The 25,137-nt window shown below is 36.9% G+C and overlaps 2 protein-coding genes across 4 annotated transcripts in view; one reads left to right on the top strand and one right to left on the bottom strand.

Moving 5' to 3' along the window:
- AIMP1 (aminoacyl tRNA synthetase complex interacting multifunctional protein 1) overlaps positions 1 to 12,613 on the bottom strand; it is a 37,944-nt gene extending 25,331 nt beyond the window's left edge. Inside the window, exon 1 of one of the 2 annotated variants that reach the window (XM_029235842.1) lies at positions 12,529 to 12,613. In XM_029235842.1, the coding sequence (XP_029091675.1) occupies positions 12,529 to 12,530 (2 nt within the window). In that variant the 5' untranslated portion in view covers positions 12,531 to 12,613. The remainder of the gene's footprint in view (positions 1 to 12,528) is intronic. The other variant, XM_029235843.1, reaches the window with a different exon arrangement.
- Positions 12,614 to 12,825: 212 nt separating this feature from the next.
- Positions 12,826 to 25,137, top strand: part of TBCK (TBC1 domain containing kinase) — a 228,335-nt gene continuing 216,023 nt past the window's right edge. Inside the window, exons 1-2 of one of the 2 annotated variants that reach the window (XM_029235214.1) lie at positions 12,826 to 13,154; positions 20,306 to 20,527. In XM_029235214.1, coding sequence (XP_029091047.1) covers positions 20,335 to 20,527 — 193 coding nt within the window. In that variant the 5' untranslated portion in view covers positions 12,826 to 13,154; positions 20,306 to 20,334. The remainder of the gene's footprint in view (positions 13,155 to 20,305; positions 20,528 to 25,137) is intronic. The other variant, XM_029235215.1, reaches the window with a different exon arrangement.

Raw genomic sequence — 25,137 nt, 5'->3', positions numbered from 1 at the left:
AGTATATATATACTGTATCCTTTGTAAAAAAATTGAATTAGAATTTTAACTTTATAATAATGCATAGAAATTAGAAAACAAGATATCAGTAAGCAGAAAAATGCATACATAAGCAAAATTCTGAGATTAATTCATCACGTTAAAGTCTAACTGCTAAATGTTAAGACAAATAGTCACACTCAGAAAAGACACGGTTAATCATTAACAATACTATGAACTGCTCTTTGTCCCTAATTTAACATCAATTTATAATCCAAAGTATGCCACAAGCACTGCTGAAATAATTCTAATTTTAAATAAATGATGCACACTCAATAAACAGTGAAATTTTTTGATAAAAAAATGGCTAGTAGTGGACAAGATTGCTTTAAATTTCAAATTATTAGGCAATAACCATCCTATATAAAGAACATTCTAAGATGTTTACTATTTTTATAAAAAGAAAACCAACCCCAAAACACTTTATGCTAAAGTTGACAATTTATGATATGGAAGCAATTTTAAAAACCCTATAAAGTTGCTAGTAATGAAGAAAATACAAATGGGGGGTGGGTGGTTAACCTGGAAAAGTCACAGTAAACTCCTCATCGACTATTATTTAATAGTTTAGAAAATGCAGAGGAAAAAATTTACAAAAATGAAAATGAATATATAACCTTTTAAATTCTGCCAATTTTTACCAAAAGTGAATACAGAATACTCTGTTGCTCCTCAAATGACTGCAAAGCCAGAATCTTAGAGAAAACAATGTTAGTAACAGAGAAATCTTAGTGGAAAACACATCCACACATGTAAGCCATGAAGTCTTAAAAGAGAGAATAGAGAAGGATCCTACACAAACATTTTTAGTTTTTTAAGGAACCACCATATTGTTCTCCATAGTGGCTGTGTCAATTTACATTCCCACCAACAGTGCAAGAGGGTTCCCTTTTCTCCACACCCTCTCCAGCATTTGTTGTTTGTAGATTTTCTGATGATGCCCAATCTAACTGGTGTGAGGTGATACCTCACTGTAGTTTTGATTTGCCTTTCTCTAATAATTAGTGATGTTGATGTTGAGCAGCTTTTCATGTGCTTTTTGGCTCTCTGTATGTCTTCTTTACAGAAATGCCTATTTAGGTCTTCTGCCCATTTTTGGATTGGGCTGTTTATTTCTTTAATATTGAGCTGCATGAGCTGTTTATATATTTTGGAGATTAATCCTTTGTCCATTGATTCGTTGGCAAATATTTTCTCCCATTCTGTGGGTTGTCTTTTTGTTTTGTTTATTGGTTTCCTTTGCTGTGCAAAAGCTTTGAAGTTTCATTAGATCCCATTTGTTTATTTTTGTTTTTATTTCCATTACTCTAGGAGATGGATCAAAAAAGATCTTGCTGTGATTCATGTCAAAAAGTGTTCTTCCTATGTTTTCCTCTAAGAGTTTTATAGTGTCCGGGCTGACATTTAGGTTTCAAATCAATTTTGAGTTTATTTTTGTGTATGATGTTAGGGAGGGCTCTAATTTCATTCTTTTACAGGTAGCTGTCCAGTTTTCCCAGCACCACTTACTGAACAGACTGTCTCTTCTCCATTGTATATCCTTGCCTCCTTTGTCATAGATTAGTTGACCACAGGTGCGAGGGTTTATCTCTAGGCTTTCTATCTTGTTCCATTGATCTATGTTTCTGTTTTTGTGCCAGTACCATACTGTCTTGATTACTGTAGCTTTGTAGTATAGTCTGAAGTCAGGGAGTCTGATTCCACCAGCTCCGTTTTTTTCCCCCAAGACTGCTTTGGCTATTCGGGGTCTTCTGTGTCTCCATACAAATTTTAAGATTTTTTGGTCTAGTTCCGTAAAAAATGCCATTGGTAATTTGATAGGGATAGCATTGAATCTGTAGATTGCTTTGGGTAGTATAGTCATTTTCACAATATTGATTCTTCCAATCCAAGAACATGGTATATCTCTCCATCTGCTGGTATCATCTTTAATTTCTTTCATGAGTGTCTTATAGTTTTCTGCATACAGGTCTTTTGTCTCCCTAGGTAGGTTTATTCCTAGGTATTTTATTCTTTTTGTTGCAATGGTAAATGGGAGTGTTTCCTTAATTTCTCATTCAGATATTTCATCATTAGTGTATAGGAATGCAAGGGATTTCTGTGCATTAATTTTGTATCCTGCAACTTTACCAAATTCATTGATTAGCTCTAGTAGTTTTCTGGTGGCATCCTTAGGATTCTCTATGTATGGTATCATGTCATCTGCAAACAGTGACAGTTTTACTTCTTCTTTTCCAGTTTGTATTACTTTTATTTCTTTTTATTCTCTGATTGCTGTGGCTAAAACTTCCAAAACTATGTTGAATAATAGTGGGGAGAGTGGACATCCTTGTCTTGTTCCTGATCTTAGAGGAAATGCTTTCAGTTTTTCACCACTGAGAATGATGTTTGCTGTGGGTTTGTCATACATGGCCTTTATTATGTTGAGGTAGGTTCCCTCTATGCCCACCTTCTGGAGAGTTTTTATCATACATCGGTGTTGAATTTTGTCAAAAGCTTTTTCTGCATCTATTGAGATGATCATATGGTTTTTATTCTTCAATTTGTTAATATGGTGTATCACATTGATTGATTTACATATTATGAAGAATCCTTGCATCCCTGGGATAAATTCCACTTGATCATGGTGTATGATCCTTTTATTGTGTTGCTGGATTCTGTTTGTTAGTATTTTATTGAGGATTTTTGCTTCTATATTCATCAGTGATATTGGTCTATAATTTTTGTGTAGTATCTTTGTCTGGTTTTGATATCAGGGTGATGGTGGCCTCATAGAATAAGTTTGGGAATGTTCCTTCCTCTGCAATTTTTGGAAGAGTTTGAGAAGGATTGGTGTTAGCTCTTCTTTAAATGTTTGATAGAATTCACCTGTCAAGCCATCTGGTCCTGGACTTTTGTTTGTTGGAAGATTTTTAATCACAGTTTCAATTTCATTACTTGTGATTGGTCTGTTCATATTTTCTATTACTTCCTGGTTCAGTCTTGAAAGGTTACACCTTTCTAAGAATTTGTCCATTTCTTCCAGGTTGTCCATTTTATTGGCATAATGTTGCTTGTAGTAGTCTCTTAGGATGCTTTGTATTTCTGCGGTGTCTGTTGTAACTTCTCCTGTTTCATTTCTAATTTTATTGATTTGAGTCCTCTCCTTCTTTTTCTTGATGAGTCTGGCTGTTATCAATTTTATTATCTCAAACAACCAGCTTTTAGTTTTATTGATCTTTGCCACTTTTTACCTTGTTTCTATTGCATTTATTTCTGCTCTGATCTTTATGATTTTTTTTCTTCTTCTAACCTTGGGTTTTGCTTGCTCTTCATTCTGTAGTTCCTCTAGGTGTAAGGTTAGATTGTTTATTTGAGACATTTCTTGTTTCTTGAGGTAGACTTGTATAGCTATAAACTTCCCTTAGAACTGCTTTTGCTGCATCCATAGGTTTTGGATCGTCATGTGTTCATTGTTATTTGTCTCTAGGTATTTTTTGATTTCCTCTTTAATTTCTTCAGTGATCTCTTGGTTATTTAGTAATGTATTGTTTAGCCTCCATGTGTTTGTGTTTTTTACGTTGTTTTCCCTGTAATTCATGTCTAATCTCATAGCGTTGTGGTCAGAAAAGATGCTTGATATGATTTCAATTTTCTTAAATTTACTGTGGCTTGATTTGTGACCCAAGATGTTATCTATCCTGGAGAATGTTCCATGTGCACTTGAGAAAAAAGTGTTATCTGCTGTTTTGGGTTGGAATGTCCTATAAATATCAATTAAATCTATCTGGTCTATTGTGTCATTTAAAGCTTCTGTTTCCTTATTTATTATCATTTTGGATGTTGTGTCCATTGCTGTAAGTGAGGTGTTAACATCCCCCACTATTACTGTGTTACTGTCAAGTTCCTCTTTTATAGCTGTTAGCAGTTGCCTTATGTATTGAGCTGCTCCTATGTTGGGTGCTTATATAATTGTTATATCTTCTTGGATTGATCCCTTGATCATTATGTAGTGTCCTTCTTTGTCTCTTGTAACATTGTTTATTTTAAAGTCTATTTTATCTGATATGAGTATAGATACTCCAGCTTTCTTTTGATTTCCATTTGCATGGAATATCTTTTTCCATCCCCTCAATTTCAGTCTGTATGTGTCCCTAGGTCTGAAGTGGGTCTCTTGCAGACAGCATATAGATGGGTCTTGTTTTTGTATCCTTTCAGCCAGTCTGTGTCTTTTGGTTGGGGCATTTAATCCATTTACATTCAAGGTTATTATCAATATGTATGCTCCTATTACCATTTTCTTAATTGTTTTGGGTTTTTTTTTGTGGGTCTTTTTCTTGTGTTTCTCGCTGAGAGAAGTTTCTTAGCATTTGTTGTAAAGCTGGTTTGTGGTGTGGAATTCTCTTAGCTTCTGCTTGTCTGAAAAGCTTTTAACTTCTCCATCGAATGTGAATGGGATCCTTGCAGGGTAATCTTGGTTGTAGGTTTTTCTCTTTCATCACTTTAAGTACATCCTGCCAGTCCCTTTTGGCCTGCAGTTTCTGCTGAAAAATGAGCTGATAACCTTACAGGGATTCCTTTGTATATTATTTTTTGTTTTTCCCTTGCTGCTTTTAATATTTCTTCTTTGAATTTAATTTTTGTTAGTTTGATTAATATGTGTCTTGGTGTGTTTTTCCTAGGGTTTATCCTGTATGGGACTCTCTGTGCTTCCTGGAATTGGGTGACTATTTCCTTTCCCATCTTAGGGAAGTTTTCAACTATAATCTCTTCAAATATTACACCCTTTATTTTTCTCTTCTTCTTCTGCGACCCCTATAATTCGAATGTGGTGTTGTCCCAGAGGTCTCTGAGATTGTCTTCAATTCTTTTCATTTTTTTTTCTTTAGTCTGCCCCTCAGCAGTTATTTCCACCATTTTGTCTTCCAGCTCACTTATTCATTATTCTGCCTCAGTTATTCTGATACTGATTCCTTCTAGTGTATTTTTCATTTCAGTTATTGTGTTCTTTCTGTTTGCTCTTTAATTGTTCTAGATCTTTGTTAAACATTTCTTGTGTTTTCTCAATCCGTGCCTCCATTCTATTTCCAAGATTCTGGATCTTCATTATTATTACTCTGAATTCTTTGCCAGGTAGATTGCCTGTTTCCTCTTCATTTATTTCGTCTTCTGTAGGTTTTTACCTTGCTCCTTCATCTGTGACATATTTTTTGTCATCTCATCTTTTTTGTTGTTGTTTAATAAGTGGGATTATGTTCCTGTCTTACTGGTTTGGCCTGAGACTTTTAATAGTGGGGTTTTTAGGCTATTGGGCAGAGCTGGGTCTTGGTGCTGAGATGAGGAATTCTGTGAGACCTCACTCCGACGAATATTCCCTGGGGTCTGAGGTTCTCTGTTAGTCCAGTGGTTCAGACTCAGAGCTCCCACCTCAGGAGCTTGAGCCCAACCCCGGGCTCATGAACCAAGATCCTGCAAGCTGCCTGGTGTGGCAGAAAAAAAGAAACAAAAAACACAACAATAACAAAGTAAAAAATAAAATTAGACTAGGAAACTAACAGATATGTTAGGAAGAATATAAAAAAAAATGTAGATCAATCAAGAACTGGAAGGTTTATCAGTATCACAATACTAAAAAAGAGGAGGGAAAAGAAAGAAAAGAAATACAGGGGGCAAAGACCTTGGCTGTGGACGGTGGGGCCTATGCAAGGGTGAGGTTTGGGTGGTAGGTGGGGCCAATTCTCAGGACCCACAGGGCTGGAAAAGGCTCTGGGGGCTGTGGGGGTTGGGCTTAGGCTCAAGGCACAGAAGGGGCCCAGATGTGTCCCCCGAACCCTGGTCTCAAGAGGGCAGGGGACCTCACCTCGGAGCCCTGCAGGCTTCATGGGCTCGAGTGGGGACAGTGCCCTCCTCTCCTCTCCTGCTCCTCCAGTCTGGGAGGGCCCCTCCCACCTGCCTCTCCTGTTCTCCCCTAAGCCTCCTTCCTATGCCCCCAAGGACCCACATGACCTTGAGGAGGCTTTGGAGGGCAGGGGAATCACCCTGGGAGCTCAGCAGGCTCCCCAGGCTCGAGTGGGAAGGGCAATCACCCTCTGCTCCTCTCCCACTCATCCTGGATGGCCCCTCCCGCCTGCCTCTCCTGATCTCCCTAGCCTCCCTCCTATGCCCCCAAGGACCCACGCAGCCTGGATGGGGGTTTGGCAGGCAGGGGCTGGCCTGGGAGCTCAGCAGGGCTGAGCTGAGGGCAATCGCCCTCCACTCCTCCCAGAGGGCCCCTCCCACCTGCCTCTCCTGATCTCTCCGGCCTCAGCGGTGCCGATTCTGTCTGGCCTCCAGTTCTCCTCCCCTCTCAGTCCCCCTACATCCTACCAGTTCACTTTGGGGTTCCTCCCATCTTCTTGGGCGTCAGAGGTCCCCACCAGTGGCTGGCAGGTACCCTGGTTGTGGGGAGACGCTAACTCCGTGTCTTCCCACACAGCCATCTTGACTCTGCCTCTGGATTAATTTCTAATCAGGTCTATGTGTTGACAAAACTGTTCTCAAATATTAAGAACTATTTATTGATTTTTAGAATTAGAAGCTCTGGAAACAGGTTTTCTACTACTTGTTGATTAACTGTCATTTAAACTTTTCAAAAATACAAGTAGGATGCATAAGTTTATGTCAATGTTTTCTAGTAGTATGCAGATAATGATTGCTACCACAGGTAGGAGAGCATAGGTTTTTTTTAAAAAGCATTTACAGCCAACAAATCTTGGTTGAATCACATACTAACAGCTGTGTGACAAACTTGGTAAAGGTACTTAACTTCCCTATGCTTCATGTTCTTAATTTATAAAGTGAGGATACTTTCACCTGATTTCACCTACTTCCTTAGCATCTCCTTTTTCTTATCCCTTTAATGCTGATGTTCTCAACAGTTTGATCCTGAACTCTAGTCTCTTCTAGGGATTATAAATGGTCACCAAACAGATCAGTATTTGAAACAACTGAATGTGAATGCCTTTAAGCAAGGCAAAACAGACTTCACCCACCAGTCCCTGTTTGCCATTTATGTTACTTGCCAGGTCCCTATAAATAACACATTCATGACCCAAATTTTACTTATGGTCCCTGATTTTGAGCATGCGCCAGATTTATAGTAGGAAGCAAGATTAAACATGTTCCTTGTACTCACTACACTTTAGACAAATGGGAGACACACAGAAAACTGGAGAAAATTTTTTAAAAGAGGTTATGTTTAGAGCAACACTGTTAGCTTAACAACATCATTGCTTAAAGCTCAGAAAAATGTTTTGCCATTCAACCCAGCGCTCATTTCACTACTCTGTGCCAACTGCTCCAGTGATTTTCAATTTTACATTGAGTACCTGCTGGATTTCAAAACTTCAGAAGTTTCCTTAGTCTCCTCCGAACTTTTTTTCTTTTGGGGGGGGTATGCGGGCCTCTCACTCTTGTGGCCTCTCCCATTGTGGAGCACAGGCTCCAGACATGCAGGCTCAGAGGCCATGGCTCATGGGCCCAGCCGCTCTGCGGCATGTGGGATCTTCCCGGACCAGGGCACAAACCCGTGTCCCCTGCATCGGCAGGTGGACTCTCAACCACTGTGCCACCAGGGAACCCCGTCCTCCGAACTTTTAATATGCTAACACGTAAAGGGTTTCTCACAGATGATAAAGTTAATAATAATAGGTAACATTTGAAGAGCATTTATTGTGGGCTGGCTAAATGCTTTACACAGATCATCTACAAATACAGTAATTATCTCCATTATACAGAGAAGAAAACTTGACCTAAAATTAATTTGCCAATTAATGTGGCTAGTTAGTAAATGATTGAAACTTAGGTCTGTCTGATTCTGGAGTTATTTCTTTTAATGCCCAAGCTATAATTTCTGTAAAGGATATACTTATGAAGCATTTCCCAAAGTATTTAACCATGGAATACTAAGCAAGGAACACCTAATTAACATTTATTTGAACTAGTATTTTCTAAAACAGTTTGGGAATTCTGGCTTAGTCTGCATCAAAATTAAAAAAAAAAGATTATGTGATTAAAATAGATATAATACTTAATCGCATGCACAGTAATTACAAATCTAAAACATTGACAGGAAAACAGTACACTATGTTAACTGTATTTGGATAGTAAGAGTCAAGACTTTTTTTTCTTTTTCCTACACTAAATTTAAAAAAATAAACATTTTTTATGATAAAAAGCTTTTGAAAAGTATTATCTAAATTATTCTGCCCTTTCACATTAATTCTGTTCTTCTCAACATAATCACCATATTTCATCAAACCTAAAAAGCTACTGTAAGATGCCACTAATCATAAAATCAGGTGAAGCTGGTTTTAGAAAATACATGAATTTAGACTACATCTGAATCATTAAAACACACAAATAAAAGATTACTTCAGAGATTCCTATCATTTCTAAATGACTTCCCTTTACCTCAGCAATCTCTACAGTAGTCTTCCCCACTGATTTTGAAATTGCCAGTACTTTTTAAAAATTAACAAATCCCCTACCCTGGGCTCTCGATGTTAGGAACCAAACATAAAACTATTGCTTTGAAATAGAAGTTTTAAGTGCAGACTTTCATTTTTACTTTATAGTATAGAGAACTCCACAAAAATTTGGAAGTGATTCTCTTTCTCAAAATATCTGATTTCACTGTTTCAGAATTGCAATTAGGTAAAAATTTATATTCTCCTTAGACACTCTAAGTATTGTATTTCATCATATATAAGATACCATCAATTGTAAAATGACTCCAATCATAAGAGGCTGCATTATTTTGGGTACCATTAAGGAAAAAAACCACGGCTGATTTAACTGACCTAATGTTCTCTTACACTTAGTCACATCCTGTATTATGTATTGAAATACCTGTTTTGAATTTAGCCCTATTTTTATCTTATATCACTCTTGTGTTTCCATGAATTTCTTTTTTGAAAACTGAAGTATAGTTAATTTACAATGTTGTGTTAGTTTCAAGTATATAGCAAAGTGATTGTTTTATATATATATTTCCTTTTTCAGAGTCTTTACAGTACAGGTTATTACAAGACACTAAGTATATTTCCCTGTGCTATATAGTAGGTCCTTATTTACATATTTTATATATAGTAGTGTATATATGTTAATCCCAAACTCCTAATTTATTTCTTCCATGTATTTCTGCAAACACAGTAACTTTTTATTTAAGTGCTAAATGATCTTTTAAAGGATACTTAAGAGATTAAACTCAACAACTATGCACCAACAGTACACACAACTCAACTGAACTAATGACAATATTATCAGTTATAACCAAGTTTGCGTAAGCTGGGCAGTGACAACAATGTCGCAGCTGCTATTTAGTGTATAATGAGTTTAAAACTTTGAATACCCCACTATTTCAGAGCTATAAATATGAGAAAAATATGCCTCTCAGAACTAGTCAACTACAGTAATTTTAATCACTTTTTTCTCTCTTCTACCACCACCCCTATTCTTACCTTCCAAACTTCTTTCCTCCATTTGTTTTGTAATCTAATCACCAAGCTACCCCACTCTAAGAACACCTTTATTACAGTTCAACACAATGCAGCTCTAGGTTAAAACTCCTGCTAGGATTTAAAACGTGTCAAAAGTCAGAATTTTTAAACAGGTAAATTAAAAAATTAAACATTTTGAGAAATATTTGTCAAAACACAGAAAGATATAAAACTATGCTTTTTGTGAAAGTTTTTATTCTTTTTGTTTTTCTTCTAAGCATGTGATCAGGGAATGAATTCAAATGCCAGCTATGCCACTCATTAGCTGTGTGACTTTCTTTTTTTTTAATATTGAAGTATAGTTAATTTACAATGTTGTGTTAGTTTCAGGTGTGCAGCAAAGTAATTCATATATACATACTTTTCCAGATTCTTTTCCCATATAGGTTGTTACAAAATATTGAGTATAGTTCCCCATGCTATACAGTAGGTCCTTGTTATTTATCTGTTTTATATATAGTAGTGTGTATAAGTTACTCCCAAATTCCTAATTTACCCCCCCACATACATATCCCCTTTGGTAACCATAAGTTTGTTTTCTATGTCTGAGTCTGTTTCTGTTTTGTAAATAAGTTCATTTTTAGATTCCACATATAAGTGATATCATATACTTGTCTTTCTCTGTCTGACTTCATTTCATATGATAATCTCTAGGTCTATCCATGTTACTACAAATGGCATTATTTCATTCTTTTTATGGCTGAGTAATATTCCATTGTGTGTGTGTGTATGTATATATATACACCACATTTTCTCTATCCATTCATCTCTTGATGGATATTTAAGTTGCTTCCATGTGTTGCCTATTGTAAATAATGCTTCAGTGAACACCGGGGTGCATGTATCTTTTTGAATTATAGTTTTCTCCACATATATTCCCAGAAGTAGGACTGCAGGATCATACTGTAGCTCTATTTTTAGTTTTTTAAGGAACCTCCATACTGTTCTCCATAGCGGCTGTACCAATTTACATTCCCACCAACAGTGCAAGAGGGTTCCCTTTCCTCCACACCCTCTCCAGCATTTATTATTTGTAGACTTTTTGATGATGGCCATTCGAACTAGTGTGAGGTGATACCTCACTGTAGTTTTTATTTGCATTTCTCTAATAATTAGCGACACTGAGCATCTTTTCATGTGTCTCTCAGCCATCTGCATGTCTTCTTTGGAGAAATGTCTATTTAGATCTTCTGCCCATTTTTTGATTGGGTTGCAAGATGAACACTACAATAGTCTAGTTAACATCCTTTACCATGCATAGTTACAATTTTTTTCTTGTGATGAGAACCATCAAGATCCAGTCTCCTAGCTATTTTCTAATATGCAAAACAGTATTATTAACTATAGTCACCATGCTGTACATTACATCCCCATGACTTATTCATTTTATTTGTATTTATGCTTGATTGTTTTTCTCTACTCACCAGAGAGACTTCTTCCCGTTTACTAATGAGGACACTGGGGATCCTGGAGGGCTTAAGGGATGGCTATGAGGGTATGGCTAAGAGAAGACAGTCCATGTGTTTCAGATACTACGGACATTAACACAGAAAACCTTTTTGTCCAGTGACATATGCATAAAATTTTAAAAGGGGTATGTCTAGGTCTCCCATGGCCCACTTACCAAACAAGGTCATGTTTTAGCGGGCTCAGATTTTCCCCAATAGGATTTAACCAAACCTTTCCACTCACAGATGTACTCACCACTATCTTTCTTCCATTTCTTAACCAAAAACACAGTTAATAACAGTAGCCACTACTTTAATGGGCCTGGCACATTACATACATTGTCATTTAATCTTTATAACCTTGTGAGACAATAAGGTTATAGAAAAACTCAGAAAAATTATGTGACTTGTCTAAATCCATTCAAATATTAAATGGTAAAGCCATGATTTTAACTCGTGTTTGTTACTCCTAACCTCACACTACAAGTCATTTTAAAAGTGTTTCCAAAACCTAATTAAAGAAAATTAACTGGCCATCCATTAAAATTCTTGCATGCCTAAATTAAGAGCACTAAGAATCTGACTGGTCATTTCTTACCACCCCTAGTCAAGCCACTATCATATCTCCTCTGGATTTATGTAAAAGCCTCCTAACTGGTGTTTCTTCCACCTTATTCCCTCCAGTCTATTCTTGAGAGCAGCCAGAGAGATTCTTTTAAAAAGGAAGTAAGTACTCCACTGCTCAAAACCCTCCAATGGGTTAGACGCCCTCAAGATCCTTCATGATCTATTCCGGATCTCTCTTTCTCCAGCTTTAGTTGCTTCACTCAACTCCGACCTACAGGCTTCCTTGCTGTTCAGGAGAGTTCCTGCCTGATGGCTTTTGCAATGTCTGGTCCGTCTGCCTGACCGCACCTCCCCAAAACAGCCTAACGATTTACTCTCTTGCTTCTGTCAGCTCTTTACTGAAGAGTGATCTTTTCAGTGAGACCTTCCTTGGCCATCCTAAAATTTCAACCTATGTCCTCCTTCCCGGCTTCACTATTTTTGTTTTCAGCAGTCATTACGACCTAAGATACGGTATGCTTTTCTTAACTTTGTTTAGTATGTAAGTTCAATAAAATGTGAACTACAGGGAGACAGGAATTTTTGTCTGTTTTGTTCATTGCTTTTTACCGATGCCTAAAACAGTGTTTAGAACATGGTGGGCGCTGAATTAACTACTTGCGGAATAAACGAATTCCTGTCACCACCTCCCGGTTCTCTCACACATGCAAAAATAAACATGTTTGTGCATATATCTTTTCCAGTAACATCCTTCCCCTCGGCCCCGCATCCCATTTCTCAAACTTGGCTCCTTCAAAAGGTCCCAAGCTGTTCCCTACTTCCTCATGCCAAGATTGGCGCTGCTGTGGGCCGACTTCCCCGCAGGCCAAGTCCTATTATCCGAAGGCCACTAAGGGACAGGGGACTCTTATGTTCGCAATCCCCGTACCCCGGGACCCTCTGCGGACGACACTCACATGTATCGGTGAACAGGCTGAACCTCGGCCGTCTCGGCCCGGAGCCGGTAAGGACAGCCTCCCGCTCACGAAGGCAGCGAGAAAGGACCCAATGAGTTGTCCTCGCTAAACGCCTGAGCGGTCCACAGATTCTTCTTCAAATTCAGTGGCCCCCTTCCCGTGCGCAGCCACACCACACTCCCCGTCGCCCATTCCTTCAGCCAATAACGCCAACCATTCCGCACCTCTTCCTCGGTCTCTGTATTTTGTCGCCAGGTTGGGCGAGGGGCAAGACGCCGGACGTCGGGGTCTTTCTTTAGAGTTCCGTCGCGTACGCTGTGAGGTCAGAGGAAAAGGCCGAGCTGAGGGTGGCCGTGGGGAGAGCTGGGAGCTGTCAGCGGAGAGCGCGGGGGTCGCTCTCTTGGCCGGAGGCGAGGCAGGGAACTCCGGCTGATTTAAGCTGGCGGGCAAAGGGCAATCTCTGAGCTCGCGGCGCTCCAGGAGCAGCCTCTTGTAGAAGCACCTGAAATGCAGGGTCTGGTGCACTAAGCAATAGCGGCAACACCAGCTCCAGCGACAGCTCTGGGGCCCTGTGTAGGAGCTCCATCCCCTTGTCTTTGTGTCCGCCTGCGTCCCCAGACCCAGAGGCAGGTATTTGGGTTTCCCAGTTTTCTGTATCGTAGTGGTCGGGGCTGGTGGGAGGTAGAGGAAGGTCAGGTGCAGCGAGCGGCCTCGCATTTCCGCCGTGAGTGATAGAGACCACCGGTGCAGCTGCTGGCTGCTGAGTACCGTCTCCATCCCTAGCTACAGCCCGCCTTCCCCCTACACACCTGAGTCCTTTGAAGACTGCAGGCGGCTCTTAGAAAGGATCTTCCACCTGACTGTTTCAGAGAATTTGGAATCGGCTCTCCCGTTGCTCAACATAGATTAAACTCTTGCTTTGGTTTGTTTCTTGTTTTCAAAGGCTTAGTCAGTTGTCGAGATGTGGCATTCACTTGTGCAGTGAAAGAATGTGAACGAGTGGAAGTTTCTTTAGAATTGTTAGTGGTTGCTTTTCAAGGCCTCTTGTCCCTGTTTTTATTTGGGACAGAAAGACAACTTTTTGCGGGAAAGTACATAAAATAAATGAAACCCATTGAAGAAATGTGTAAATTGTTTTATTCGTAACGAAATATGCATCTTTTGCCCTATTTTTTTACCTTTTTCCTTTTGTGATGCATTTCCACTTAAAGTTCTTTGAGGGCGGATATTGTGTCCTGTTCACTGGTGGCCCCGAAGCTGGAAAAACACCTGACTTAAAATACGAGCTTCAGGATATTTGTTGAATGAATGAATTTTCAAACCCAACTCCTTATGTTGTTGTTTTTTCCTCAACTAATCTCTCACCTCAGCTGTTTTTTCCACTGGCTTTCTTCCACTCACCAAGTGGAAAAAAATCTATGGCTGTGTATTTGTTATGTGTGAACCTTTTTATGTGCACCCATCTAAGAGGTAGTTGAAGCAGAACACTGACGAAATGTTTAACGCCAGCTACGGTTTTATCGTTTTGAATTATTTGCATTTTCTTTATTTGGTTATTTGATTTTTAGTTGTCTAAGTGACAGAAGTATCTAATGGAAGATCAAATAGCATAGAATAAAAGGACTGCCTAATAAAATGCAACAGCTCAGGCTCTTCCTTCCTACCCTCAGTTCTGTTACTTCAGAGATAATCATTTTTAACCTTTTCTAATTTTAGGTCTGTATGTTGAACAAGTTAAACTGCTAATTCTTTTTATTTTAATTGACTTCTTAAGATAGGCCACAACATCCACAACCTCTCTACCGCAATTTTTTTGTTTGTTTTTTAATAATTTTTATTGAAATACAGTTGATTTACAATGTTGTGGGTTTTTTGTTGTTTTTTTTTTGACTGCATTGGGTTTTCGTTGCTGTGCGTGGGCTTCTCATTGCCGTGGCTTCTCTTGTTGGGGAGCACGGGCTCTAGGCGCGTGGGCTCAGTAGTTGTTGCACACGGGCTCTAGAACGCAGGCTCAGTAGTTGTGGCGCACAGGCTTAGTTGCTCCACGGCATGTGGGCTCTTCCCGAACCAGTGCTCCAACCCGTGTCCCCTGCACTGGCAGGTGGATTCTTAACCACTGTGCCACCAGGGAAGCCCTCTTCTACAAATTTTTGAATCGTTATCACAATTTTTAGTTTTCATATTGGTTAATTTTAGAATTCTAAGTAATATATTTAAACTTAATTTTTTTCATATGAACTTTTGAAAATACTTATATTTGGCTCCTTATTTTGTAAAATGAGGGAAGTAGAGACTCTACCTTCCCTTACCGCCACAGAAACTGCATCCATTCCCACCTTTCCTTAGGTGGACCTTTACTTGTACGTTGTCAAGGTTATTAATAGTTACAGTATATTTCTTAACTGCAGTTGTTTTTTGCTTTGTTTATGTGTTTAAAAACTAGTAAAATGTTACAATATTATAGCTTTGTAAATAATCTTCAGTGCTGAGCCAAGACGTATGCTATTATACATTTCCTTCCCAATGTTTTAATTTCATGACCTTTGTACCACTCTAACAAGAAGATTTGTAATATTAACATCCAACTGATTACTCTTTCTTCCTCTCCAATAACAACAATTATGCCATAGTTAAATGTGCTTAATTTTTTGGATTATATACTTCTTATGTAGCTTTTGGCTCTCCTCACTTTCACAGAGTACTTTGCACTTTCTTTGAGGGAAAAGATGCATGTGCTTTATTCACATCCTCTCATTCTTTGTATGAGAACCTCCCTTACTCTGCTTGAAGACATTCCCCTTGGAGCCCAATTACCTTCTGTTTAATTGGAACAGATTACTTTCTAGTCCTTTGGTGCAGCTTCTATACTGGATTATATTCATTGAATTCTTGAGTAAGATACATTGTTTCTTAACTCCATGTCTTTTATTATTTGGTTTTCTCCTCTGTTTTGTTAGAATACATCCTAAAGAAACTTGTTCATGAAGGTATGTGGATGGTGATTCTATTTTTTAATGTTTGCATAGTTGTAAATTATTATTTTGCTATTATGAATGATAGTTTGGCTGGGTAAAGAAACAAAATTATGTTTCTTCCAACTTTTCAAGGCTTCACCATCTTCTAACTTCTGTTGTTGCTCATGAGAATGAGTGTCTGATCTTGATTTGTTGATGCCTGAACTATTTGTTTTCTCTCTGAAATGACTTAAATTTTTAGTTATGCTTGATGCTTTGAAAATTTGTCATGGCATGTCTTGGTCTGAGTTTATTCTCCTTGCAGTTAACTCATTCGATGGAGCTAGGATAAATGTCTCCATTTCGGTCTTTTTTCATTTATTCTCCTTGAAATTAGAAGCCTTTTTAATTTGAAGGTACATATTTCCCTTCAATTGTGGGGAATTTTCTCCCATCTTTTGTAATTTATTCTCCTTTATTTTTCCCTGTTCCCTTTTTTGAAATGCCTATAAGGTGGTTGTTGAATTCTTGGGTTGATTCACTATGTGTGTTAACTTTTCTGTTATGCTTTTTTTTATCTATTTGCCCATTTGCTTCATGTTCTGAGTAATTGTCTCAATTTTATTTTCTAACACTTCTATCTAGTTTGGTAATCATATGTTTAAGTACCAAGCACTAACTTTTAAAATTATTATTTTCTCATATTCTCTTAATTTTGTTTCATTTTCTTTTTTTAAATGAGATGAAATTTACATATATTAGAGTACACTGATTTTAAGTGATCAGTTTGAGGAGTTTTGATACATGTGAACAAAAGTGACAAACACCACCTGAATCAAGATGTGAAACATTTGGACTACTCCAGAAAGTTCCTACGTTTCCCTCTCCAATCCTGTCCCCACCCCCCACACACACCCAGCCAAGGCACTACAATTCTCTTTTTTATCACTATAGTTTAGAACTGTAGTTCTAGAACTACATTTAAATGGAGCCATAGGATATATACACTCTTATGTGTCTACTGCTTTCATCAACATAATATTTTTGAGATACATCCATATTTTGGCATGGTTGTTCCTTTTTTGTTGCTTTTGAATAGCATTTCATTGGTTGAATATGCTACAACTTGTTTATCAGTTCACTTGTATGATGTTTACATTGCTTCCAGTTTGGGGCTGTTATGAGTAAAACTTCTGTGAACATTCTTGTACAAGTATTTTTATGGACAAATATTTTAAGTTTTCTCGGGTAAGTACCGAGTAGGAGTGGAATTTCTGAGCCATAAGGGGTATTTTTAACTTTAGGACAGTTTTCCAAACAGTTTTTCAAAGTTCTTGTGTCATTTTAACACTACCATCAGCTGCAGAGTATCAGCTCCAGTTCCACATTTTTCTCAACACTTGATATTGCCAGTCATTCCAATTTTAGCCATTCTGGTAGGTGTGAAATGGTATATTGTTGTGCTTTTAATTTGCACTTCCTTGCTGATTAATTATATTGAGAACTTTTTCATGTGCTTATTGTCTATTTGTATTCCTTCTTTGTGAAAAATACATGTTTCAGACTTTTACCTATTTTTGTTTTTCTTTTTATTATTGAGTTGTAGGCATTCTTTATATATTCTAAGTCTATTATCATATATACAAACATACATATAATACATATACATCTATTTGATAAAAATGTTATATATAGATATAAATAATACTTTTCTTAACTTTGGCTTGGATTTTTATTTTCTCAAATGTGATTTTTGATGTGCAATGTTTTTAATTTTGATGAACCCCACTTTATAAAGTTGGTTTTTTATGGCTTTTTTTTATCCTGCTTCAGAAATCTTTGCCTATCCTAAGGTTGCAAAAATATTCTGTGTTTTTTTGGGGGTTTTTTTTGTAGAAGACTTACAGTTTTAGCTTTTACAATTAGGTCTATAATCCATATCAGATTTTTGTGGATGTAGCAGTAGGAGTTGAGGTTAATTTTTTCCCATGTGGTTGTCTTGTTTTAGCACCATTCGTTAAAAAGACTATCCTTTTCCTATTGAATTCATTGGCCTTTGTTGAAAATCAATTCATTGTATTTAAAAATATTTTTCATTTTAAAATTTAAAATTTTTATGAAATATATTGTATATAGCACATATATATAAATAGATAGAGATATAGAATATGGGAATTATGGAGCATAATAATAATATGAACACCTTAACCCGCCAATTAAGAATAAGAATATTACTCAAAATTTTTGAAGCTTCTTATGGGTTATTCCCTAATCTTATGTCTGTTTTTCATATAGTGGTAACACTAGCCTCAGTTTTTTTTTTTAATTCCTTTAAGTTTTGAATATATTCTTACCTCATATGTAAGTATTCCTGAATTATTTATTATTTAGCTTTTGTGGTTTTTGAATTTTATGAATATTGGCATAAGTTTTGTGTGACTTTTTTTCCTGCTCAACATTATATTTCTAGGATTCATCTATATTATTAAATGTTGCTATAGTTTGCTTGTTTTCCATCCTGTGTGTTCTTCCATCAAATGAATGTACCACAGTTTATTTAGCCATTCACCTGTGTGTGGACATTTAAGTTGTTTCCAGTTTAGAGATAATAGAAACAGTACCACCCTGATCTTTCTTGGTTTCTGCTTGTGTATGTGTGTAGGAGTTTCTGCAGGAACAAAATAGTGTCAAACTGTCTTCCAAAGTCATTGTACCAATTTACACTCTGTTTCTCCATAATCTAACATTGTGTATTATCAGATTTCTTAATTTTTACTGTCTCACAGGTATAAATTCTCATGTGATTTTAATGAACAATTTCTTGAATATTAATGAGGTTTATCTTCTCATGTATGTTGGCAATTCCTTTTCATTCTTTTATAAAATATGTTTTTCCATACCTCCTTTTTTATATAATTGGTATAATATCTTCTCAAAATTTTCTCAAAACTTTCTAAATTTATTAGAGTTAGTTTTGGTTTGGGGTTTTTTTCATAAATTATTTTGGTTGCATCCAGGGCAGATTTTTTTTTTTGGTTTATTTTATGTTTTGCCCTTTATGCTATAGTCTTTCCTCAACTATCTGATGATTCCTGGACAGTTCCTCATTTAAGAGTTAAGGAAGACTATCTGGGAGCATTTTGTATGTGGATAGGCTTGTTGACTGGAATACCCTGTTTTAGGATGGCTTGGTAGACAGCCAGATCTTAACTGGGGTCTTACAAATTCCAGAATTAAGAGGAGTTTGCTTTTGTCCACAGTGCTCATACCAACTATTTATTGTAATTCTCACACAGTTTATTTTATTCCTTTAGGGATGAACCATTTTGTTTTTTGTTTTTCTTTTGCTTAGAGGATAAATAAGTGGCCAGGGGCTTCCCTGGTGGTGCAGTGGTTGAGAGTCCGCCTGCCGATGCAGGGGACACGGGGTTCATGCCCCAGTCCGGGAAGATCCCACATGCCGTGGAGCGACTGGGCCCGTGAGCCATGGCCACTGAGCCTGCGCGTCCCGGAGCCTGTGCTCCGTAACGGGAGAGGCCACAACAGTGAGAGGCCCGCGTACAGCAAAAAAACAACAACAAAAACCAAACAAACAAAAAAATAACTGGCCAATACTGGGGGGCTGGTGGCAGGGTTGACTCTTCTGTTCTTCAGCCTTTCAAATTATCTTTTTCATTTCAAACCTTCTTCTGACTGCTGCTGTTCACCATTGTTCCTGCCTTCTATGAATCTGAAGCCTCTGAACTGAAGAGGCTGAGCAAAACTTCTTGACTGTATCATAGGTTGTAGCTTCCTTCTTTCTGTTTCTTGTGACAATACTCTTCTATATGCAAAATGCTTTACAGGAGTTTCTTGAAGTCTTTCATCAGCTCAAGGCCTTTTTCTGTTCTCTTCCTTGTTATGAGTTTATACATTTTAAAACAGTTCTTTTTAATGTTTTAATGAGGTTTCTGGGCAGGCATATGAAAAGCAGTCTGTTAACTTGATTTAGAATTCCAGATTTTTATTGTAAAAGCTGAGAAGAGAAGAATGCAATGCTTGACCAATGGAATGTCTTTTTCATGAGACACGTGGGTGAGAGAGATATTTTTTGTTGGAGGACCTTTTTTGTTGTGGTTGTCATAATGTGATTCAGATTTTGGAGCAAGTTTTTTAATCTTCAGGCTGCTCCATGATAAAACTCTGGGACACCATTTGCTCTGGAATCTATGCTGCTAGGACCCCTCAGGATCTACACATAGAACATCTATTTCTAACCTAGAGGCAATAACATCTGTCAAGATCATTGAGGGGATTAAAACATCACTTGTAAAGAACCTAGCACAGAAACAAAAATTGATTAGTTAAGTAACATTATAGTGCTGTCTGTTATCTGGTTTAATTTTTATACTATTAATAGGGCCCTTGATTATTTAAAGTTTCTGGTTGGTATCCTTATTTCCTTTTTCCTGACTCCCCTCACTCTGAAAAAGGAAACTCTGTGGGTTATTCAAGCTTTAGGTAAAGAGATACTGATATGAATATGCAATAACGAACTTCCTCTAAACTCTTAGAACTGTCAGACATCCTTGTAGAGGGAATGTTCTGTCTTTCCTTTATATGCCATTGAAAATCTTTGATTTTGATTTAGAGCTGCAATATAAATTCATGATTGGGTGGTTTTTCCTCTTTGATATTGTCTTGAAATTTTTTAACGTTTTTTTTTAACTGTAAAGTGTACAGATCGGCATTTTCCTCCAAGTTATATTAGTTATCATGTTTAAGGTCAGAAAACACTGGCTTTAGGTCTAGTTGATCTATCAAAAACTTCTCTCCTTTTCTAGGTTATCTTGGAAGATCTAGGACTCCAAAAATGTTTCCCTTGAAGGATGCTGAAATGGGTGCCTTTACCTTCTTTGCCTCTGCTCTGCCACATGATGTTTGTGGGAGCAATGGGCTTCCTCTCACACCAAATTCCATCAAAATTTTAGGGCGCTTTCAAATCCTTAAGACCATCACGCACCCCAGACTGTGCCAGTATGTGGATATTTCTCGGGGAAAGCATGGTAAGTTGCTGTTGTTGTCTCCTATTTTGTGTTCTCTACCCTGTTACCCTGGTTAGGTTATAATATACATTGTAAACATATAAAGTAATCAGTATGTGTGTGTACAAGTGCCTTAACCTTTCACTCTAGCCAAACTGCATTATTTGAGTTTTCCTTACTACATTTGAATGATTCATATTTCCTAGATCTCAGAATCAAGATTTTTAATTTTCCCTTTCAGGGAAGCCACCTATTCTCAAGCATTTCTTCACCTCTCTAAGAAGGAAATGAAAGTTCTAAAGTTAGAAACTTTAGAATTGTTTATGAGAGTGTATTTTATGATTGAAAGTAATAATTTGGGTTAAGTTTCTTCAAATGAAAAGAGAGTCACTAATTTTTTTACCTCTTTGGAGCTGCATTAGTCTTTTCATACAGGATTTCATTTGGAAAAGTTGAACTGTATTGGTTAAAAAGTCAGTGTTTCACCGGGAAGATGTTTACTGCCTTTTTTTCTTCGGTAGCCTGTATCTTAGTCCATTCTGGCTGCTAAAATAAGACACCATAAACCGAGTGGCTTATAAACAAGAAAGGTTTATTTCTCACAGTTCTGGAGATTAAGGCACCAGCAGATTCCACGTCTGGTGAGGCCCGCTTCTTCATTGACAGCCATCTTCTCACTGTAACCTCACATGGTGGGAGCGGGAAGGGTGTTCTCTCAGGCCTCTTTTGTAAGATCACACCTCCCAAAGCCCCACCCCCAAACACCATCACACTGAGGATTAGGTGTCAACATATGGATGTGGGTGGGGGGGACACAAATGTTCAATCTGTAGCACCCCTTGAAGGTGCTTATGTTAGCAATATTTTAATTATTTTAAAATTAGTTTTGAAAGCTTAATTGCATGCTGAGGTTCCATTTCTTAGAATTATTTTAAATGCATCTCACTGAAATATATTTAATTTTTCTAACAAAATGATTTATGAAAGTTAACCCTATATACTTGCTGATATTACCCTGTTTTTATTCCTACAAAAATGGCATTTTCAGGTGTTTCAACCTAACATTAATAAAGACGCTCAAAAAATGCAAACTGTATTTCCTTTATTGTTTTGCTGAAAAACAGGCTAAATGATACTTTCAAGGTTATGCCTCTTAAAAAATACTTGCTCTGAAAGTTTTCTAGACTGAGTAGAAAATGTTTTTTGTAATAAATATTATTGATGGCTAATATTTATTGAGTGTTTATTATATATTAGGCAGTATTCTAAGCTTTACATATTTTAATTAACTTAATGCTTACAACCTTACCATGAGGTAGAAACAGATAAGGAAGTTGAGGCACAAAGCAATTAAGTAACTTCTGGCAAGTTTGTTGTTTAAAAACAAGCTAACAAAAAACCTTTTGCTAACGTTTTTATTTGATAAATGGCTTCAATGACGTTAACTAAATTATAGAACTCATTTGGGGCTTTTTATATAACCGAGTACTTGATAGATATGGTCAATCCCTGAATGCCTCAAACACCACCCTGCCAATCCAATTACAAATACTAAAGAATTTCCGCTTGTGGGGTTGACCTAGTTCCAAAATCACTCCAAACTTAGCAATATAGTGGACCCTCATTATCGTCTGTAGCGAGTAACCATAATTAGTATTGCTGTTTTACATCTGCAAATTTGGAGTATGCCTGTCTTCCCAAAGTCTTGCCACTTTACTCAGTTCTTAGGACTTCTTCATCCTTGTATCCTGAAGTGCCCTTTATTTCTTCCCACTGTGTCTGGAAGCCTGTTTGGAGCATCACTTCATATGACTGCAGTCTTGCCTCTGTCCAGTTTTCCCTAGGCTTTCTTTTCATGGGATAATTGACTCAGTAGTCCTAGATACTTCTTGAGCTCCTTCTTTTCATCCCACTATCTAAATGAGGCCCTGTAAACACTAAACTAGGAAAAACCTTATGACATTATCCCTTTGGGGAACACAACTGCTAACTGCCCAGGAACCATCTTTTTAGTTATAAATGTGAGATAGGAACTAATCTCCTTAGACACTGTTAGACTCTCTTAATGTAGAACCCAGCTCAACATCTAGGTAGTCTCTTTAGGCCCATCCACCATATTGCTGGTTACTCTGTTTCCCCTGCTTTCCCTGCTCCTGGATCTCAGCAGCCCTTTCTTCTAGGGACACACAGGTCATGGATGTGTGTAAAATTCATATATTTTAAGTTTGGCTGCCTGGAATGAAAATATCAGTGATTGTCAAAAGGTTAGGGAATTTGATTATTTTTTAACTATTGGCAATGTTCATTGTCCTGAAAAGTTGTATGCCTCATAAGGTGTAAATAAATTAGAATAAGTGTCGATGTGAAGGTCTTTTTGTTCCAAAACATCCCAGTCATTTCAGTTGAATTTAGTTTGAAAAGTTTGAAAAGGCTCTACTCAACAGTCTCCTTAGTGAACAACACATATTTCTCGATGATTTAATACCACATGATTTTGGTTTGGACTCCACTTAATTGTCTCCTCAAAGAATTTTGATTTTGGTTCCTTTCCCCCCCTTTATTCTGTTCTTACTATACAGATATCTCACAATTTGTCATTGTTAGTCCCCCACCTCCCCACCTTTCGCTTTTTACTTGGAGTAATGTGTGACATGTGGTCTGTTTTACTAACATTATGTTTTTACATGTTAGGTTAGTTCAGAAGTCAGGCTGTCAGTGTTTCCTATGGATCATTCAAAACTGATTCAAGATGATGTTAGTTTCTTGCTAGCTCAGCAGAATAATGTATTTCAACTCAAGAATAGTGTACATTAGAATTTGTGCACTTGATTTATTAAAGAGAAGTTGAGTAAAATATCTTTAAAAGAAAAAAGCCAATAAAGCATGAAAATACTTAAGTTAACTTAATCTTTTTCTTTTGAACTTGAAATCTCAGCAGTTTTAGAAGCAGAATAAGGATTATAAATGGTAATACATTCCATTTTATTTGGTATTGGTTACCCAGAAATCTTTTGTTTATTGCTGGGAAAATCAAGAACAAAATTATTTTAACTAATAGATTTGAAATTTAGGTAGAGAATAATAGAATTGTTAAGAACCTATAAAATAATGTATTCTATATCTCTAGCTGCATATATATTTCAACCTAAGTGTCTATATCAGTTTAGAGTTCCATCAAAGAAACAAAACCAGTAGGAGATAGATAGCTAGATAGCTACACAGATATAGATTAATTGCTTGGAATTGGTTTATGTGATTTGGGGGTTGGGTAGACTCATCTGAAATCCATAGGGCAGGTCATCAAGGACAAGCTGAAATTTTAGACAACAGCTGAAGTCACAGTCCAAGTGTGGAGTTTCTTCTCCAGAGAAGAGTCTATTCTGCTCTTAAGGCCTTTACAACTGATTGAATCAGGATCACCCAGATTATCTAGGATAATCTTCCTTACTTAAAGTAAACTAATTGTAGATTTAATTTATTAAATGCCTTCACAGTAACACCTAGATTAGTGTTTTAATAACTGGAGACTATAGCCTAGCCGTGTTGACTCGTAAAACTGACAATCACAGTAACCTAGTAACAATACTGTTTTTTAAGCACAGAATTTTTCTTTATCAGTTTTACTGTATAAATATTTATTTATTCTCTTTAAAAGGTAATGAGCTAGTCTCAGTTTTTAATGTGAATAACAAAAGAATGATGCAGTAACTATATTCTAATAACCTTTCATGTTTTAACGCATTTACAATTTACCTCTTTCTTTAAGTTAAAAAAGTTTCTTTTAATCTTTCAGTCTGTTTTAGTCCCTCTTTTTATTCAACTACTTTATTATCTGTCTTGCTTAATACTGTACTCTCTTCCATTTCTTAGCATTGACTTAAAACATACAGTTCAAACTGTATGTACACTACAGTTATACTTGGCATTCAACTATTTGTTAGAAGAAAGATTATTTCACGGTTCTTGTATGTTCTACTCTTTAAAGCTCATCTTGGTGTCACATTTGTTTTTTATAAATAATGCCACTACATTGCTGACTTATATTTGGCACATTATGATTCTCAAATATTTCTGTCATATTTTATTCTGTGAAATATATTATTTTATAACAAACAGAAGTTATTTTCAAATAGTGGCCGTGAGTTTCAGAATGAAGACTCTCTAACGATATTTTGAAAAAACTGGTTCATATTGGAAACATTGTTTTGGTATACACTCTATTACCTCTGGGAGAATCTTTGATATTCTGCCAAGGATTATGGTTCTGCTGTCTTACAGTAATACTTTAAAGGTCCATAATATCCTAAAGCTTTGGCAAACTCTGGCTTATGATATTTTGAAGGAGTTTCCTGAAGAAGCCTGATATTTTTTTTTTCCCTAAATCATTTTAAGCCTGACAAACTTTAGGCTAATGCCAAACACTTTGAAAATCCTTCATAGATATGGAGACTTATGAATATATAATTAAAAATTATTCATTAATGGGGTATGCACATTTTAACATATTCTGATGGTTTTGTTTTACATTAAAATCAGTACTATTGTGGTGTTATTATGCCTAGTTTACAACATAGGCATATACTTTCCTGTGCAGGACACACTTCTGTTTAGACAATGACTGTCATTATGTG

The sequence above is a fragment of the Monodon monoceros genome, unplaced genomic scaffold (genome assembly GCF_005190385.1).
Source record: "Monodon monoceros isolate NGI ecotype Baffin Bay Population unplaced genomic scaffold, NGI_Narwhal_1 Super_Scaffold_20, whole genome shotgun sequence".
Taxonomy (NCBI): Eukaryota; Metazoa; Chordata; class Mammalia; order Artiodactyla; family Monodontidae; genus Monodon; species Monodon monoceros.
The sequence above is the reverse complement of the archived record's forward strand: the minus strand, read 5'-3'. Positions and strand labels throughout refer to the sequence as shown.